The sequence below is a fragment of the Telmatherina bonti genome (genome assembly GCF_933228915.1).
Source record: "Telmatherina bonti genome assembly, chromosome: 3".
Classification (NCBI taxonomy): Eukaryota; Metazoa; Chordata; class Actinopteri; order Atheriniformes; family Telmatherinidae; genus Telmatherina; species Telmatherina bonti.
The window spans coordinates 34,268,210-34,285,210 of record NC_136621.1 but is presented as its reverse complement, the minus strand read 5'-3'; the positions used below and the strand labels follow the sequence as shown (position 1 = coordinate 34,285,210).

Here is a 17,001-nt window from a genome sequence, read left to right as displayed (position 1 = left end):
TTGCCTCTTGGATTGTGGATTTTTCAGCTTCCCTCCAACCTTCAAGACCAGTCAAGCCTTATCGAAATCATCCCCTGGCTCTAATAAAGCTGTTTCTTTTGTACTACTGCTCCTATGTGTGATTGAATTTCTGGGTCCTCAGTCACTTATTAGAACTAGAACAGTAATATGGGGGTGGTATGGTCCTATTTGAGCCTCATAAGGACGTGGGCAGCACAGTTGTGCAGGTGCTAAAACTTCTGCAACCTGAGATCCCAACTAGGAGAGCATCACAGTAATCCACCCTGGAGGAGACAATGGTATGGACCAGCTTTGTAGCATCAGTTAGGGAAATGGAGGTTTGGAGTATGTGGTACAACTTCCGATGTATTATAATATACTCTATAATCCATAAAATAGCGTAGAATGAGTTTTTCAAAACAAAACAAAAAAAAAACAGTAATATCACTGCTTGTGAAATGTTACAATCTCCTTATGTTCAACATTTTTCTCGTTATAGTGAAAAATTTGTCATTGCGATGCCTGAGGATAGAAGGGTTCACAATCTCCTTGTGATGTAAAACGTGTTTTTAATGCTTCCTGCAACCACTGCAGTGCTTTCAATTTATACCATGTATGCTATAAATTGTCTTGTTGTTGTTTTTTTTTTTTTTTATTGCCCTACTTAGTGCTGTTCTTCCGTTCCTTTATATGTATGTTCCTCTACCCAGCTGGTTGTGTAAATTTGGTTGAAATATTTAAAAAAAAAAAAAAAAAAAAAAAAAACTGAGCAAATTTTAAACTTTTTGTTTACAGTTTTTAAAATTTATTGTGTTTTTATGGGTGATTTTTATAACCTTTTTGGTTTGATTTTAAAGGTCTGTGTTTCTGGACTCAAAACGCTGGTTCCACAAACCCGCGTGTGTGCGCGCGCGCGTGTGTGGAGGAGGATCAAGGTAAACGCCCACTTTTTTGGGAAGCGGAAGATGTAGATCTCTCTCTCTCTTGCCGTAAAGTGGTAGCTTTGGCCTGAGCTCCATTTCGATGGCACATCTGCAGTCATCGCGGGTTGTTGTAAAGTCTGATGGAGGACGTGGGGAGAAAGTGTCGTAGACATGTACCAGCTGGCAGATAGCTGATGTAAACACTGAGTCGACATGTGTTGATTCCTCGAACAATGGCAAACTGCTAACAGGTAAGCTGCTCGTTAATGTTTTTAGTTACGCAGAGATAACTACCCTCACCTCGCTAGCTAACATGAACCCCTGCAAACTTTCAGGGAGATATTACAGGCCTGTGTTTCTTCATGCTTAGTAAATTTAATGGCGGTTTTTCATTGTTGTTCTCCCTTTTTAAAAGCAACACACGACTACTGCTACACGGAACATGCACTTATGAGCGTCAATAAACGAAACTCTGCTTTTATATCTATATAATTTTATATATATCTGCTTTGATACATATTTTATATATATATCATTGAAATGTAACGGAGTGGTTTTATGTTATAACTGCGCATGTGTGTGTGTGTGCATTACACGCTGTTTCCAGGTACAGGCTCCCCAGCCGCTGTCTCTGCTGCCATGGAGGTGGGTAGCCTCCCCGTGGAGCTGTGGAGGGTTATCTTGGCCTATCTTCCACTCCCTGACTTGGGCCGCTGCTGCCAGGTGTGCCATGCCTGGAGGGAGCTCATCCTCTCCCTGGATAACACACGCTGGAGGCAGCTGTGCCTCGGCTGCCCCGAGTGTCGGCATCCCAACTGGCCCAGTCAGCCTCATCTGGAGCCCCCATCCTGGAGAGAAGCTTTGAAGCAGCACGCTCTCGCCATCCGCACCTGGACTCGCAATGGACCTGAGCTCCAGTCTTCTGCTTGTCTTCTCTTCTTCCGTCGCAGGAAAGACCGCAGGGTTTGGCACGTGGGGCCTGGGTGTGAATACGAGACCCTGCGCGGGGTTCTCGGGGTGGTGGCGCCATATGACCGCGTGGTTCTCCATCCAGGGGTGTACGAGGAGCAGGCTGAGGTGACGCTGAAAGTGCCTGTGGAGCTTGTTGGTCTGGGGCGACTGGGTGAGGTGGCCCTTCTGGTGTGTATGGAGCAGCAGTGCCCCACCGCCAGGCTGTGTAACCTGGTGTTCATGCCGCCCTGGTTCTCCACTGTGGTCTACAAGGTGAAGTAAAAAGAAAAAGTGAAACGCCCTGAACCAAATTATGTCTTTGATTTGTATTTTCTTTGCTGGTAAATCTAACTCCAACCTCCTTGCTCTCCTCTAGACATCATGGGGTCACATCCAACTTGACAACTGTAACTTTGAGGGAGCCCAGCTGCAAATCCGTGGCCCTGGAACCTGCCAAGCTCGTTTTTGCTCCTTTTCACAAGGCAGCTCTGCCCACTTGCTGGGTGTTGTCCTCAGTTTGCTGGACAGCTGCGACTTCTCCGGAAGTGATACAGCATCAGTGACAGTGGAAGGCCCCCCAGTGTCTGAGAGAAACTGGGCTTGCAAACATTTGGCTGCCCTAGCCAGGACGTTCCCGACTGGATTTCACAGCTCTCCTAAAGTTGCCTGCGCCTGCTCCGCCGACGAGGCCGACCCTTCCGGTGGGAATGTTAAAAAGGAGCATGTGAATCAGGAGGACTGGAAGACGAGGACAGGCGGAGATGCGGCATGTCAGGGCACAGTTATTGAGGATGGCTGGAGTGATGCTGAGTGCAGTGAAGGAGAGGAGGAGAACCAAGATGTAGGAAAAACGGATAATGTAAAGAAAATACGTGCAGCGGATTACAAAATCCTGTGTGATAATCACAGTTTATCCCATTTACTCAAACCACGGACAGATGGTTCACTGCCACTTGCGTCATCTTCTGACCCTCCATCTGCAACTCCTGAACCCCTCACCCTTCAGCAGGAATTAGAACGAGACCCCGAGGCTCTGACACTGGCATCATCAACCCTTGGCTGCATCCTGAGACGCTGCCTCTTCAGAGACGGAAAAGGCGGCGTACATGTGTCTAATTACGGCCAAGCTCGTCTGGAGGAAAACGTATTCCGTGGGCTGAACTATGCTGTCCGCTGCATCCAGAACTCCACCGTAAATGAAACCAATCTCGCTTTTGTTTTCTGATTAAATGGGAAATTTAGATTTCTCAAGTTTAACTCCAGTTGGCAGAATACCATTTAAGTAACAGATCAAGTTAAGGAAGTGGCTCACATCATTAGTAATTTAGCAGCAGTTTTCCACTCAAGCTGTTACTTGAGATCACTCTCCTTCTTCTCTCTCTCTTTCTCCGTCCTCCTTTAGATTGTGATGCTGAGAAATGAGGTGTGCGAGTGCCGTGCATCAGGTGTGTTCCTGCGTCTGTCTGCTCAGGGCCTCATTGCAGAAAATAATATCCACTCGAATGGGGAGGCCGGACTGGACATCCGGAAAGGGGCAAACCCAACCATACTGGTAAATCCAGAGCCACTACCTTTATTTAAGTCAAAGGTTTTAACACAAAATAATCCAAATAGGTCTGCATACTAGTCTGTCCCTTATATCTCAGCTGGATTTCTTGTGTTTCTCTTGTGAGTAAAGGTGTATCATCCTGTTATCTGTAGTATCATGCAATTCTACGTTGACTCTGTCCAGCAAAGCTTGATATTTGGAAGAACAGTAGGTAGAGTTTCAGATTTTTTTATTTGCTACTCTGTGTTTTCACTCCACAGTGCAACAAAATTCATAGTGGTTTGCGTTCTGGGATTGTTGTTCTTGGCAATGGGAAAGGTTCAATTCGGAGTAACCTTATCTACAACAACAAGGAAGCTGGTGTGTATATCCTCTTCAGCGGGAATCCTGTGGTGAGGTAGGCTTGACTCCATAAACATGGAGCTTGTCTTTCTGATAGTGTTAACCATGCTGTTGCCATTATCTGAATATTATTCAGCATTTATAATGTTTTTTTTAAGGAGCTTTTGTATCTAAGATGGGGAAAAAAACACAAATTATCTTCTGTGTTTCTAAACTTTGTCTTAGTGGAAATCACATTTTCCAAGGCCAGGCAGCAGGTATCGCCATTAATGAAAATGGCAGAGGGGTAATAACAGGTGTGTAACTCAGTCGCTCCCATCGTTGCCTTTTGTTACTCATCAGCATAACTGGATTCATCATGTTCATGTGATGGCATTTTAATTCCAGAGAACGTGATCAGGGAGAACCAGTGGGGGGGTGTGGACATCCGCAGGGGGGGTGACCCCGTCTTGAGGAACAATTACATCTGTTACGGCTACTCAGATGGTGTGGTGGTGGGAGAGAGAGGACGTGGACTCATCGAGGGAAACCATGTATATTGTATGTAACGTATACAAAAATCCTTGCATAGGAGCTCATTTTTACATGCTTCGCTACAGATGTTTCATTTCCTCTGATTTCTACAGGCAACAAAGGCTGCGGTGTGTGGGTGATGTCATCCAGCCTCCCACAGCTTCTAGGAAACTACATCATCCATAACTGCATGTATGGCCTGGCGGTGTTCTGCAGGAAGGATCCGGAAAACATCGAGGCTCGTGAGGGGAACTGGCCCGGACAGGAAGGGATCGGTGGAGACGCAGGTAGTGGGGAAAGGAGGGGAGTGGAAGGAGATGGAAGAGAAGGACAAGAGAACTTCAATGAAGAGGGTGAACTCTTTGCTTGGGAGAGTGATCTGGACAGCGAGGATGAGCGCCTCTCTTCTCGCCGCTCTGTCAGCGTGGCTCTAGTGGAGAGTAATTGCATGAGCTACAATGGAGGTACTAAACTGACTGACACAAATGGCGTCACTGTCAGCATCCAACTTTTTAATCCCTCTTTTTGTCTTTTTTAAATTTTTATATTTAGCAGTCGGCATATACGTGAAGAGCAGCGAGGCCTTGAATGTTTTCGCAAACCTGGTGAACAGCAACCGCGGGCCCGGCATCGCCGTGCTGCAGAGTAGTCAGTTGACGCGACTTCTCACAAACTGCATCCTCAAAAACAGCCGAGGCGGTGTCACAGTGGAAAAGGACTGCAGAGTGGAGCTCCGTGGTAACGGCATCTATGAAAACAGCGGCTACGGTGTGAGGTTCAGCGGTAACGGGCAGATACTGGAGAACGATGTGGTTGGTAACAGCGGCTATGGGATCCAGGTCTCTGCAAGCACTGATATAAAGGTGAGATGGAGTTATGCACCAGTTGGTTAACCCCTCATCTCTTTATAAAATTGCTTGAAAAACTGGAAATATCTGCAGTCATTTCCTAAAACATGCAAACATGCATGAAAGAAAAAAAAAAAAAATGCCGGTCCAAGTCAGAAAGCTCCCACAGGCTTGTAAATCTCTCCGATGCTTGAAGGACTTCCCTTCTTTGTGTGTTGGCTGCCTTTTGTTCTGCTCTTTCTAAACGGTCCCACGCTGCTTGGATCTGGGCTCTGTGGACAATTTATTACTCCCTCAGACATGTTACTGATTTTCAGTCTAGTTTTTGTGTCATTTGGCAAACCCCTTTCTTAACAAGAGCTTCTGGACACCCACCTTTCTGTGGAAACATTTGTGATTATGCTTCGTGAAACAGTAGACAGGTCAGACAAATGGTCCAGATGCATTTGGGAATTAATTTATTGGCACAAAGACACTATTTTCTGTCTTTATCTTAAGGCATTTTTCAAAGATGTATCTAAATTAGAGAAAGAAATGAAGCTTTGGAAGAGGCTGCTAGTAATAAATCAAAATTAGTTCCTTGCTAATTTGTCTGTTGTGTGTAGATAAAGTATTCAATAATTTGAGCAAGATGCCTTTAAATTCTTCAGTGTTGTGTGCCTTTATAAGCCAAGAAGACTCACTTCCCTGAAAATGTCCACATACAAGAACCAGACTTTAAAAAAAAAAAAAAAAAAAAAGTTAAGACAAATTTCTAAAGAAAATTGTCAGCAAGCCAACACAACTATTGCTCAAGACCACTTTAGAAGAAAGCCTGGCTTTTTGACAAAAAAAATAAAGAAACAAGGGATGAATCAACACCAGTACACAGGACTTGTCTCGTTTCAGATATATTTAAGATGTTGTTCATCACTTTTGCACATTAATTTTCATAATTTTTGTCTCTAGGTAGTGCGCAATCGTGTCCAGCCAGCACAAGGCTGTGGTATTGCTGTGCTGGGGCCTGTAAAAGGTGCCGTGCATGACAACATCTTGTTCCAGGGCCACCCAGAGAACAAAAAAACCCTGCTACATATGGACCCTGGGAATGAGAGCTGCGTGTTGTGCAACAACAGCATTCTCAGGCATAACAACAGGTAAGTTGCTGCTTCAACTCAACAGGCCAAAAGTGGCTTTAGCACATCTTATTTGTTTGTTAATGTCAGCAAAGTTGTTTTGTTTATCTGTTTATATTATATTTTGGAGTTTAGATTGTCAAATTTAAAATAAGACTTCATTTATACCTTTAAATTCTTAAACGTAGATGTTTGTTGCTGTCAGCACAAGACCCAACAATGTGAATAATGCTGTTAAATATTCTCAATAAGACATACATTTTTCACTAACCAGTATGCAAAATTACTTATAGAGGAAAGTCATTTAATTTATTTTTCCTTCCTCTTGTGTTTTTAGCTGTACGTCTTTTCCACCTTGGATTTTGGAGAACCCTCCTCCTCGCCCACTGGCCAGCACTCCGGCCTGTCTGTCCTCATCCCAGTATCCATCCCGACTGGGGATGTCCATAACTACCAGGGTCGGTGCTACAGTGGAAAGCGGTTGCCATAGCGGCAGCATGTTCTGCTCCATCCTGTGAATAATGACAAGCCCTTCCAAATCATTGTGGATGTTGGTGGGTAGTCATCAGAACCGGGTCACTTTATTAGCTGTTGTAAGATCCATGTAGGTCCAAGTAGGATACTTGGACTTTCCAAAATGATGCTCATGATTAACTCCCATTAAGTCTGAGGAGAGACAGGAGTTATGAGGCCATCCATCTGTCATGTTTAAGGGTAATAAATTATGTAAGTCACCTTTATTTGAATAATTATAAAAAGTTAGTTCACTTGTAAAATATTTAATAAGGTGAAACGTAACAGCAACATTTTTAAGCCTTTCACTAAAGCTTTACATTAATCATGTTCTTTTTCACCTTAGACTTTGTTGGTTTTATGAGTTTCCTTCTTGGACTTTCCTGTTAGGAGGTGCACATTTACAAATCCTAGTGGAAGTCAGAAGTTTCAGAGATGCCGGCTTTAACCATGTGCAAAACTTTGTGTATCGTTAATTCATTTTATATTCAATTCAAAATCGGAATTTTTTTTTAAAAAATTACCTTTTTTTTTTTTCCATTATTCTGTTAGCAATCTGAAGCTAGATACTAAAATCAGGCTGCTTTTTTGCACTTTTAATTTGAAGATTAGAAAACGTAAACTAGAAAGATGACAGAAACTAACTTTAATATTTGTAGGATTTTTGTTACCTGGAAAATGCTGCAGATTCCCTTTCTATTTAGTCTTCTGTCATTTTGTCGAAACTCTTCAGAATTGCACACTGCGCTATCACATTTATAGGTCTACCTGCCAGTATAGGCTTCTTTGTCCAGTCTACCAGTTAAGCCTAACCCAAGCCATATCCTTGATCATAACCCCAAAAAAGAAAGAAAACTGTGGCATTAGGATACTGTCATATGGTTCATGCACATAGTTTTGCCAAATTCTGTGGTATGCATGCACATTAGGCAAAGTTATGCTATTCTACAGCTGACCTCAGTGCACGGACGTCACTATGGTGGTGGTGCTTGGATTTTGGGGTAGCCCCTGCTGCATTGGGAGGCTCACCACTTGACTGCCCACCCACCCAAAAGCAACCATTAGGAGGAGCTGGAGAGATTATAGCTACTATAGCCTCTCAAACTGGGAGTCCCAAGATCATTTGAAGAGGTTGCCAGATCATTGTTTAAAAAAATTATAAAATTGGTATCTTTTATTATAGTTGTCAAAATGAATGTGTTAACAAAAAGAGGTTAATATTGGTATTGACTTATCAATTATTTAATGAATAAACAAAGTTGTTATTCATGTCAGACTAAAAATGAATTTGGCAAAGAAAGAAATTAATTTAGGGCATGAAGAAACTTTTTCACATCAGTAAACAGAAACCACTTTATCCCCATTATTAATGACGATTCTGACCGTCTTTAATCATTACATGTAGCGGGCGGCTGCAGGATGACCCGTTTGATTTATCACACACGTAAACATTTAGACGTTAGGTCATGTTCAGGTCCACCTGCTGTGTGGCCACTGCCAAGAAAACTTGTCGTCTCGTAAGGGCTGATTGTGTACAGAACGCTAAGGAAGAATCCAGAAAACCTGATGAAAACAAACACACTGGGAGTCATGGTGGGGATGGAAATCCCACAACATAAATGTAGAAATCAATTTGTTTTTCTGATGCTAGTTTAGTTTTTTTTTAATAACTTCAGATTAAAAGTTAAAAAAAAAACCACTTTCTAGTTTGATTTCTAACAGAATAATGAAAAGCAAGCTATTTTTTTTTTTTTTTTTGATTTCCCATTTTGAATTTAAGATTAATGAAGGAATGATGCACAAACTTACCAAGAAAAGGTGTGCCTTTGAGTTTTAAACTGATGATTGTAGCTTGGGGGGGGGGTGAGTGTTTATAGTCTGAAGCGTTTATGCAAACAAAATATGAGAGAAAAAAGCCAAATGAAGCTTCTGCCTCTTGCACAGAGCTATTTTCTAGTGAGTGTGGATTTTTTTTTTTTTTTTTATTGTCAAAGTTGTTGGGCATCCTTGGATTTCAGTGATTATTGCTCAAGACACTGTTAACATGCTGCACAGTGACACAATCACAAAGACTCATTTGGTAACTGAAGGAAAGGATGTTTAATGTGCAATATGTGATGTCTACAAATGTGCCTATACGTTTAAGCTGGATGTATATCATCTAGAGGTTGTTTACAGCTTGTTAGTCTTTTTTTGTACCTTTCAACTGCAAGCATCAAGTAATGACATGTTTAGCTGAAAGTTAACCACTTTGTCTACAAAATACATTAATAAACAGCTGTTGTTTGTGGCGTTTTCACTTCTTCGTGTACTTTTCTCGTAGTTTTTCAGTGCATTTTTTTGCGCTTCCGCCTCTCGATGAACTGATCGTATTTGACCAGAGGTAGAACAACTGAGGCCTGTCTGTGTTCATCGTGCAGTTCAACCTTGTCGCTCTTGGCCCGGGCTGGTTTGCTGAAAGTCAGTCCCATAGACTTTGCAACTTCGATCATCCTGTAGGAAAATATTCGTTAATACATTCATTCATCTGCCAGCACCTCATATTACAGGTCCATAAAGTAGGTAGCGTCGTATGTAAATCTGACTTAAATCATAAAGAGAAACATTCACATAAGAACGGGACATCACAAAACAGTATTAACTAATTTACAAGAAAAATTCATGTCTTTATTTTTTTAAATGCAGAATTCTTTATTTTGTTTTGTTTTTTTACCTGGCTTCTGTGATTCCCAAGTCACGGTGTAGTAATGTCAGGTCAGCAGTCATGTAACCCATATGCAACAGCAGAGCAAGGCTGTATGCTGCCAGTTTAGCTCGCATTGATGTTGACACCATGTTCTGCACCCTAAAAAAAAAAAATTAGTTCTCCAATTTGTTTGTCAAATAACTCCGCAAACTGAATGAGGGTTTATTTTAATATAAATAGTCCCATAAAATAATGCAAGCGATGGTTCCAGTCACTGGCTTCATCTTTACCTGCCATTGTTGAACGTCTCTACAGTGAACGTCCTGAGCAGCTTGTTCTGAATGATGTGAGGGCAGCCATCTTCCTGCCCGACTGCAAACAAACAGCTATTAACTGAAGCTCGTAAGTAGTTTTTAGACCACTTTCACACACATTCAGGAGGAAAGAGGATTAAAGGATAGGTTCATTACATTTGTATCACAACTTATTAAGCATATTTCACTCAAAGAAAAGTCATTTCAGAAGTTAATTTTTTCCCCCCCAACATATGTTAGCTTGCAACACATCTTGTAGCATTAAATACCTTGTGACAATAATAATTTCAGAATGATGAAGACGTGCTCTTTAAATGAGCAGACATATTCTTCTGACATTTTCAGTGCTTTGCTTTGACACATCAGTGTATTGGAGAAGTACCTTTCAGTGCTTTATATAATAGAAGACATTACTTACACTTGCGAGAGACGTTTATTATATAACTAATTCATATATTTTATTTATATTTATTAAAAAAAAATAAAATTGTGTAATTTTCATTGTACTTCACAATTCTGTCACACTTTGTGTTGGTCTTTCACATAAAATCCCAGTAAAATACATTTATGTTTGTGGCGTGTAATGTGTCAAAATGTGGCAAAATTCAAGGAGTATGAATAGTTTTGCAAGCCCCTGTATTTAATATTAATAAAAAGAAACATTACTCACACTTGTGAGAGACGTTTATTATAACTAATTTTTTTTTTATATATTTAATTCTTTTTTTTTTTTTCTTTTTTTTTTAAATAAATAAAATCATGTGTAAGTTTCATTGTTCTTCACAACTGACACTTTGTGATGGTCTTTCACATTAAAATTCCAATAAAATACATTTATGTTTGTGGCGTGTAATGTGTCAAAATGTGGCAAAGTTCAAGGAGTATGAATACTTTTGCAAGCCCCTGTATATAATATTAATAGAAAGAAACATTACTCACACTTGCGAGAGACGTTCTTCTGCCGTGCTAGTTTGAGAAGCATGGAGAGATAGAAGGCGCAGCGTGACGTTTTGTCTCTCGCCTCGCCCACAGATGCCATGTTCTCTAAATGTTTCACAACGCACTGGTAGCTTTAGTGAAAAGCACATATAGATATCAGAATGGAGAAATAACAATAGATACACAAAGCTTGCCCAAACAAGTTTGAGTTCATGGGTGTCCTACCTTCCTTCATCCTTCATCTTCTTCAGCTCCTCAGGGGTGAGTGCTGCCATCTTAGAACCAGCCTGCGCTAAAGCGGCAAACTCTTCTGGACTCAGGACTGTGAAAGTCAATCAAGGTAGAACACGAACGTGGGTGCAACCTCAAACAGCAAACTACTACATCTACGTTCAACAGCAACATGGTGGCAGAGCGATAAAAAGATACGCTCATCGAATGGGTAGACGTTTTCTCGGTTGTCTGCGTTCACATTGCAAGGCGGCAGGTGGGAGACCAGAGCTGCCTGGGACTCCGTCTCAACCACCTCCTGTTGAAGGGCTGAGAAAAAATGGTTTGAGACAATAAAAGTCAAATCTGATCAAGGTGACGGAACAATAGACAAACAGTAGAGCAGCTTACCTTCCAGACCCTTGCTGTCAATGACGGTGCTGGCAGCTTTAGCCACTGCTTGATGCAGGGCATCGCTGCCCACCTGATTTAGTCTACGGGAGGCCAGAGCTCTCTTCTGTTTGTTGGTGCCAAAGGCCTCAATCAGTGAGTCAACCTAACGGGAAAAAAAAAGTTATACCTTACTTTGAGTTTTGTTTGTTTGTTTTTAGGACAAATCATAGTACCTTGTCTCTGTAAGACTGAGTCGTGTCTTGAGCTTTTGCCATCTCTGATGCCTCCCCTGTTGGTAAAGTCAGAATCATTGAAGCTTTAAGAACTAATCTCAATTTGGTGCATGCAGGGAAACTGCACGGTATTCATGTTAACTTACAATCACTGTCAATATCTGCAAGCAAGTGCTCAGTGTTGCCAGATTGGGCGGTTTTCCACCCATCTGGGCTACTTTTGGTTACACCAGGCGGGGGGAAAATGCGTTGGGCGGGTGCATGACATTTGGGCTGCTTTTTCCCACATATGGCGGGTTTATAGTATTGTTTTTTTTAGTATTGTGAAAACAGCACAAAAATACTGATTCTCGCTTTCTTCCTCGTGAAGATCACTTAATGCACGTGGAAGAAATACACTTTAGAATGTTAAGCACGGGTCTGCAGGCACTTATAAAGGGGGCGGGGTGCCCCCATGCCAGGCACGTGATTGGTCTGTCTTGGACAGACTTGGTGGTAATAGAGCTTCCTTGATTGGTCACGCCAGAGGGCGCTTCCCACAGTGAGATACCTCTCATCAGTGTATGGATACCTCATTCAGTTTTCAGAGAACTGGGGTTACCATAGTAACCTAACGTTTTCAGCACTGTGTGGAAAGAGCTGCTAGCGTCCCTAGCGACATATTAATCATAGTAATGGCGTGTTTTGCAACATATGTAGCCTATTTGGTTGATTTACTGTCCTCTTTGTTGGTTTCAATTTGCGATAAAATATTTGTCAACTATTTATCTGTAGCCATTTGAAGCAGACAGGAAGCTCTGGATACTTATGAGTCTTTTCTTTTGTCTGTGTAAATATTTTACGGTTTTACACAGGTGTCTGGCAACTTTGTCGTTTGGGCTGCTTTTTATTGGATTGGGCGGGTTATAAGCTAAGATTGGGCTGTAAACTGTCAATCTCATCTGGCAACACCTCAAGCGCTTCCCTTTTACCTGGTAATATAGGTTGCATGTTGAACAGCTGAGCACTGTGTACCTCCATCTGCATGGTCTGTCTGTTCAGCACTCCAACATAATATCTGGGAAAGCACCAAAGATGAGCCTTCTTATTCCCCTTAACAATTACCATGAATGAATATTTCCAAATATAACAACTTACTTGCAAAGATTGTTGCATTTAAGTGATGCCCCTCCAAAATTTTGCCCCACATAACACAACCTGTCTGACTCAGCAACCTGCAACAGATGAAAACTGTTATTAAACACTTGCATAAAGCAACACAACATGTTCAGTAAATAATCACGGGTCCGTCCATCCAACAGTGTTGCTCACCAGAATCTGTCTGCTCTTTTTCTTTGGGTTGTTTCCATCTGAGTTCCTGTACATGCTGACATCCAGTTTGTCTGCATTGTTGACGAAACCGTTTGAAAAACGGACTGTGTGTGAAGAAAAACAAGGGTAACCGTGTTATTGGTCGATTAGTACCATGTCTGGTGAATACTCAGGTAAATAAATAGGAGAACAACTAGGATAATGATATTTTCTGCAGTTTTGCAGGGTGGCTGAGAAGTGAACACCCACGTGAGCGCGCGCATAATTACTGAAAAAGCACCGGTAACATCCCACATAAAGTTTGCTGTGTTAACAGTCATTAAAAATAATATTTTGGAGGCTTTCAGGATGAAATAAAGAGAGATAGTCACCAACGACGGCTTTGTCGGAGTCCCTCTCCTCCCCGCAACACACTAACGAACAGGAGGCAGCCATGACAGTTGTCACACAATTTCACGCGAGACGAGAGTTGCTGGTTTCCTCCTCTTTCCTTCCTCTTTCACGTTATTTTTTATTTTATTTTATTTTATTTTATTTGGTTTTATTTAATTTAGTTTTGTTTTATTTTTTCTATTTAATTAATCTATTGTATATTATTATACACAGAACTAGTGAATCCGAAGGATATATAAGAAACAATAACAATAAATAAATGAATGAATGAATGAATGAATGAATGAATGAATGGATGAATGAATGAATGAATGAATGAATGAATAAACAAATAAATAAATAAATTTATTCTACTGTCAAAATAGAAATACATATAATATTTTATTTTGTTTGGTTTTGTTTTATTTTATTTTTTTCTATTTTATTTATCAATTGTATATTATGACTTTTACACAGAACTAGTGAAGGATATATAAGAAACAATAACAATAAATAAATACATGAATGAATGAATGAATAAATAATTTATTCTACTCATTCAAATTAGAAATACAAATTTTATTTTATTTTATTAATCTATTGTATATTTTTTCATTGTACACAGAACTAGTGAATCCCAAGGATATATAATAAAAATAACAATAAATAAATAAATAAATTTATTCTATTTAGTCAAAATAGAAATACATATAATTAATAATTAAAAAGGGAAGGAAATAAAGGACAATGAACACAAGCATTAAGAACAAACCAACAAAATCTGTAAAATCTGCTAAAACCTTGTGTATTTCGGAATTAAAATTTTTTCATACATCCATACATTGCCAGCAGTGTGTCATGTTTCTTCAGACTTCAGTCATCAACAAACAAAAGTCAATAGCAGAATAAGCGGTTTGGCACTGGTAGGAAATCTGAACATTTTTTAGGGCACAACCAGCATTTTCCATAATATCCACTCATCTGACAAACACTTTCCCCTTTATTAATGTGGCACCATTTAAAAGGGAAACAAAAAAGACAAGGTGCTTTTTTTTTTTTTAAAACAAAGAAATGCTTGACGAATCACAAATTTCCTTACTTTTTGTGTCAAGTTTATAAAAAAGGGCAAATCAGTCCATCACCGTTCCAACACAGAACAATCAAGCATTAATACTTACATTCAGTCTTCCCTTCTTGCTGGTTATTTAAAAACACCAATCGACTCAACATGCATGTTTTTTAGACTGTGTGAAGATACCGTTTTTAGTTTTGATTCTGACAGTGATTCACCTTTTTATATGGATTATCTAATGCAATAATGAAGCATTTTTCTGTCCAGACTTGTTCTGAGTATTTGCCAAGAGCTTGTGAAGGATTATTTGTAAATTATTCAGTATACTCAGTTGACAGATGGCCTCAGTTTTTAGGTACATAATGTTGCTGAATGTAGACACACAACCAACTGGTGCAGCTCTGGACAGTTTGGTCTAGTCTTTTGGAGTTAAATCCAAAAGAATTTATTTTTGTGAAGAAGTATTGCTTTTCCATTTCATCATAAATGAGAAAATAATCAGAGGGAAAATGTAAATTGAATCCAAATCCCTAAAATGAATTAATAATTTATCAAAAAGTAATTTTTAAGTTTAAAACAGGGTCAACACTAAAACAAACTACCATTGCCTGCAGAATTGCCATACCACAATAACAAACAGAAGTATTGCTTGAATTACTGCTGTCTTAAATTATTATGAATTTAAATTAAATAAGCATTCATATCATTGCAGTTACACAAGTTGTGATGTGCTGATGTTAAATGGATCCATCAAATTCACAGCCAGATACCAAACACATTGTTGTATCAAAGTTTTACTGAATCAGTACAAATTACAAAATGATGTCCACTTCTAGGCTACATAAATATAATAATCGGAACATTTTATTTATTGCCAGAGGGAAAGTGAATTGTTATAGCAGCAACAAGAGAACAAGACATGCAATATTAAAATTACAAATACACACACGCATATGTATATATATATATATATATATATATATATATATATATATATATATATATATATATATATATATATATATATATATATGTGTGTGTGTGTATGTATGTATATATATGTACATACAGAGAGAGAGAGCAATGCTTTTAAGTACTAAAATAGGTATAATGAGTAATATAATATAATATAATATAATATAATATAATATAATATAATATAATATAATATAATATAATATACCGGTAATATACTCTGTGGCGTTAGCAGTTATCTCTGAGCAGCGACATCCAGTGGTAAGCATTTGGAACTGCAGCACGTCCCTGTGAAGAAAGCGGAGCACAGCGCCACCCCGTGAGTCTGGTTGGAAAAACCGTCTGAGTGAAGATAATTGTTGGAAAATAGAGCACATGCATCGCCAACAGGACTTTTATTACTTCTAATAATGTTCGACGGCACTTATTTGTGGCCTTTGCCGAGATACTAACAGACTTGTCTATTAACACCAATGCTCACCGTGACACCGCACATCCCAGGCAGGAAAAACCACCCAGACAGTGCGAGCAAACTGCGAAGAAGTGGACCGCGGGGAATGCCGGATGCTTTCGCAGACGTATTAGCTATCTGTAGCTACATTTGAGGGGACATTTTGTGGAAGAAAAGGTCTCGATAGATAAAGGCGAGTCGTCCCGGGGGACCGTGTGCAGCTGCTTGTGCTTCAGCTAGCAGGGAGTTTGCTGGGCTGTAGTCAGCTAATTTTAGCCTCTTTAGCTTCTTATAAGGACTTTGTTCTGCCGCTTCATATCAACATTTTCGGAAAATTCAAGGTAATTATGTGTAAACATTAGTTTTATTTCCTCTCTGTAATCACAATGGCGTGCTATTTTATGTCACTGTACACGAATTAGTTATGTCTTGACTAGCTGCTCGTGAGGTGGGTGTGCTCTGTAGCAACTATGTTATTATTATTATAGGTAGAGTTGCAGTGGTTAACTACCCACCTTAAGCATATGAAAGCATATCTACTAATTTAAATATACGACATCTCACTCTATATATTTTGCAGCAACATATTCAGGCTACTGGAAGGCAGTGTCCTTGTTGCTGCACCCTGGATTTTCTGTAGGCCTTCATTGAGAAGTTGCCAAGCCTGCCTTTCAGGCAAAAGTAACAAATCATTGTATTATAACTAATCAAATGAGTTTTCAGCAGTGCAATCCCTCACTGAAACTCTTCTTTGTGGGATTCTCGTATTAAAGGCCCTTAATAATCTTTTTAATTAGTGAAATTAAGTTAATGAGCTGTTTATGTTTTGATTTAGTTGACCAGAACTCAGACAGTTTTTTGTATTTTAAAAGTTGCCTGAGGGAAATTTCCTTTTGTTTTATCTTTTTGATTGTCTTGTTTTTGTGTGTGTTATTGATATGTTTCAATTTTATTGCAACTCGTATACAGGTGGCTGAAAAAAGTTTCCTCTACAGGGTGGCCGGGCTCTCCCTTAGAGATATGGTGAGGAGCTCGGTCATCCGGGAGGGGCTCAGAGTAGAGCCGCTGCTCCTCCGCATTGAGAGAAACCAGTTGAGGTGGTTCAGGCATCTGGTCAGGATGCCTCCTGGACACCTCCCTGGTGAGGTGTTCCAGGTATGTCCCTCTGGGAGGAGACCCCGAGGAATACCCAGGACACGCTGGAGGGATTATATCTCTCGGCTGGCCTGGGAACACCTTGGGATCCCCACCCGCAGAGTTGGCAAATGTGGATGGGGAGAAGTCTTGGCTT

General features: G+C 40.1%; 3 protein-coding genes across 3 annotated transcripts in view; 2 read left to right on the top strand and 1 right to left on the bottom strand.

The window, feature by feature from the left end:
• Nucleotides 1-1,042: 1,042 nt before the first annotated feature.
• On the top strand, nucleotides 1,043-6,759 carry fbxo10 (F-box protein 10; the record flags this gene model as incomplete). The annotated part of the gene is made up of 11 exons (XM_079264811.1): nucleotides 1,043-1,174; nucleotides 1,531-2,147; nucleotides 2,251-3,066; nucleotides 3,277-3,426; nucleotides 3,684-3,820; nucleotides 3,991-4,061; nucleotides 4,153-4,305; nucleotides 4,392-4,742; nucleotides 4,831-5,141; nucleotides 6,075-6,262; nucleotides 6,579-6,759. The coding sequence occupies exons 2-11, from the start codon at nucleotides 1,563-1,565 to the stop codon at nucleotides 6,757-6,759; spliced, it is 2,943 nt and encodes a 980-aa protein (XP_079120937.1). The 5' UTR covers nucleotides 1,043-1,174; nucleotides 1,531-1,562.
• Nucleotides 6,760-7,736: 977 nt separating this feature from the next.
• Nucleotides 7,737-13,279, bottom strand: polr1e (RNA polymerase I subunit E). Its single transcript, XM_079264354.1, has 12 exons — nucleotides 13,212-13,279; nucleotides 12,841-12,944; nucleotides 12,667-12,743; nucleotides 12,501-12,586; nucleotides 11,530-11,585; nucleotides 11,315-11,459; nucleotides 11,123-11,233; nucleotides 10,919-11,015; nucleotides 10,694-10,824; nucleotides 9,731-9,812; nucleotides 9,468-9,599; nucleotides 7,737-9,247 (listed from the first exon to the last, which is right to left on the bottom strand). The coding sequence occupies exons 1-12, from the start codon at nucleotides 13,273-13,275 to the stop codon at nucleotides 9,082-9,084; spliced, it is 1,251 nt and encodes a 416-aa protein (XP_079120480.1). The 5' UTR covers nucleotides 13,276-13,279; the 3' UTR covers nucleotides 7,737-9,081.
• Nucleotides 13,280-15,635: 2,356 nt separating this feature from the next.
• The window catches only part of zbtb5 (zinc finger and BTB domain containing 5), a 4,288-nt gene continuing 2,922 nt past the window's right edge, over nucleotides 15,636-17,001 (top strand). Inside the window, exon 1 of the mRNA XM_079238246.1 lies at nucleotides 15,636-16,051. The gene's annotated coding sequence lies outside the window, so the exon portion shown is untranslated. The remainder of the gene's footprint in view (nucleotides 16,052-17,001) is intronic.

Excerpts from the sequence above, each read along its gene's own strand:
- polr1e (XM_079264354.1), bottom strand. The coding sequence starts at position 13,275 with ATGGCTGCCTCCTGTTCGTTAGTGTGTTGCGGGGAGGAGAGGGACTCC. Across the intron at positions 12,945-13,211 it reads CTCCGACAAAGCCGTCGTTG|TCCGTTTTTCAAACGGTTTC; the intron begins GTGACTATCTCT and ends CTTCACACACAG. Across the intron at positions 9,248-9,467 it reads TTGGGAATCACAGAAGCCAG|GATGATCGAAGTTGCAAAGT; the intron begins GTAAAAAAACAA and ends ATTTTCCTACAG.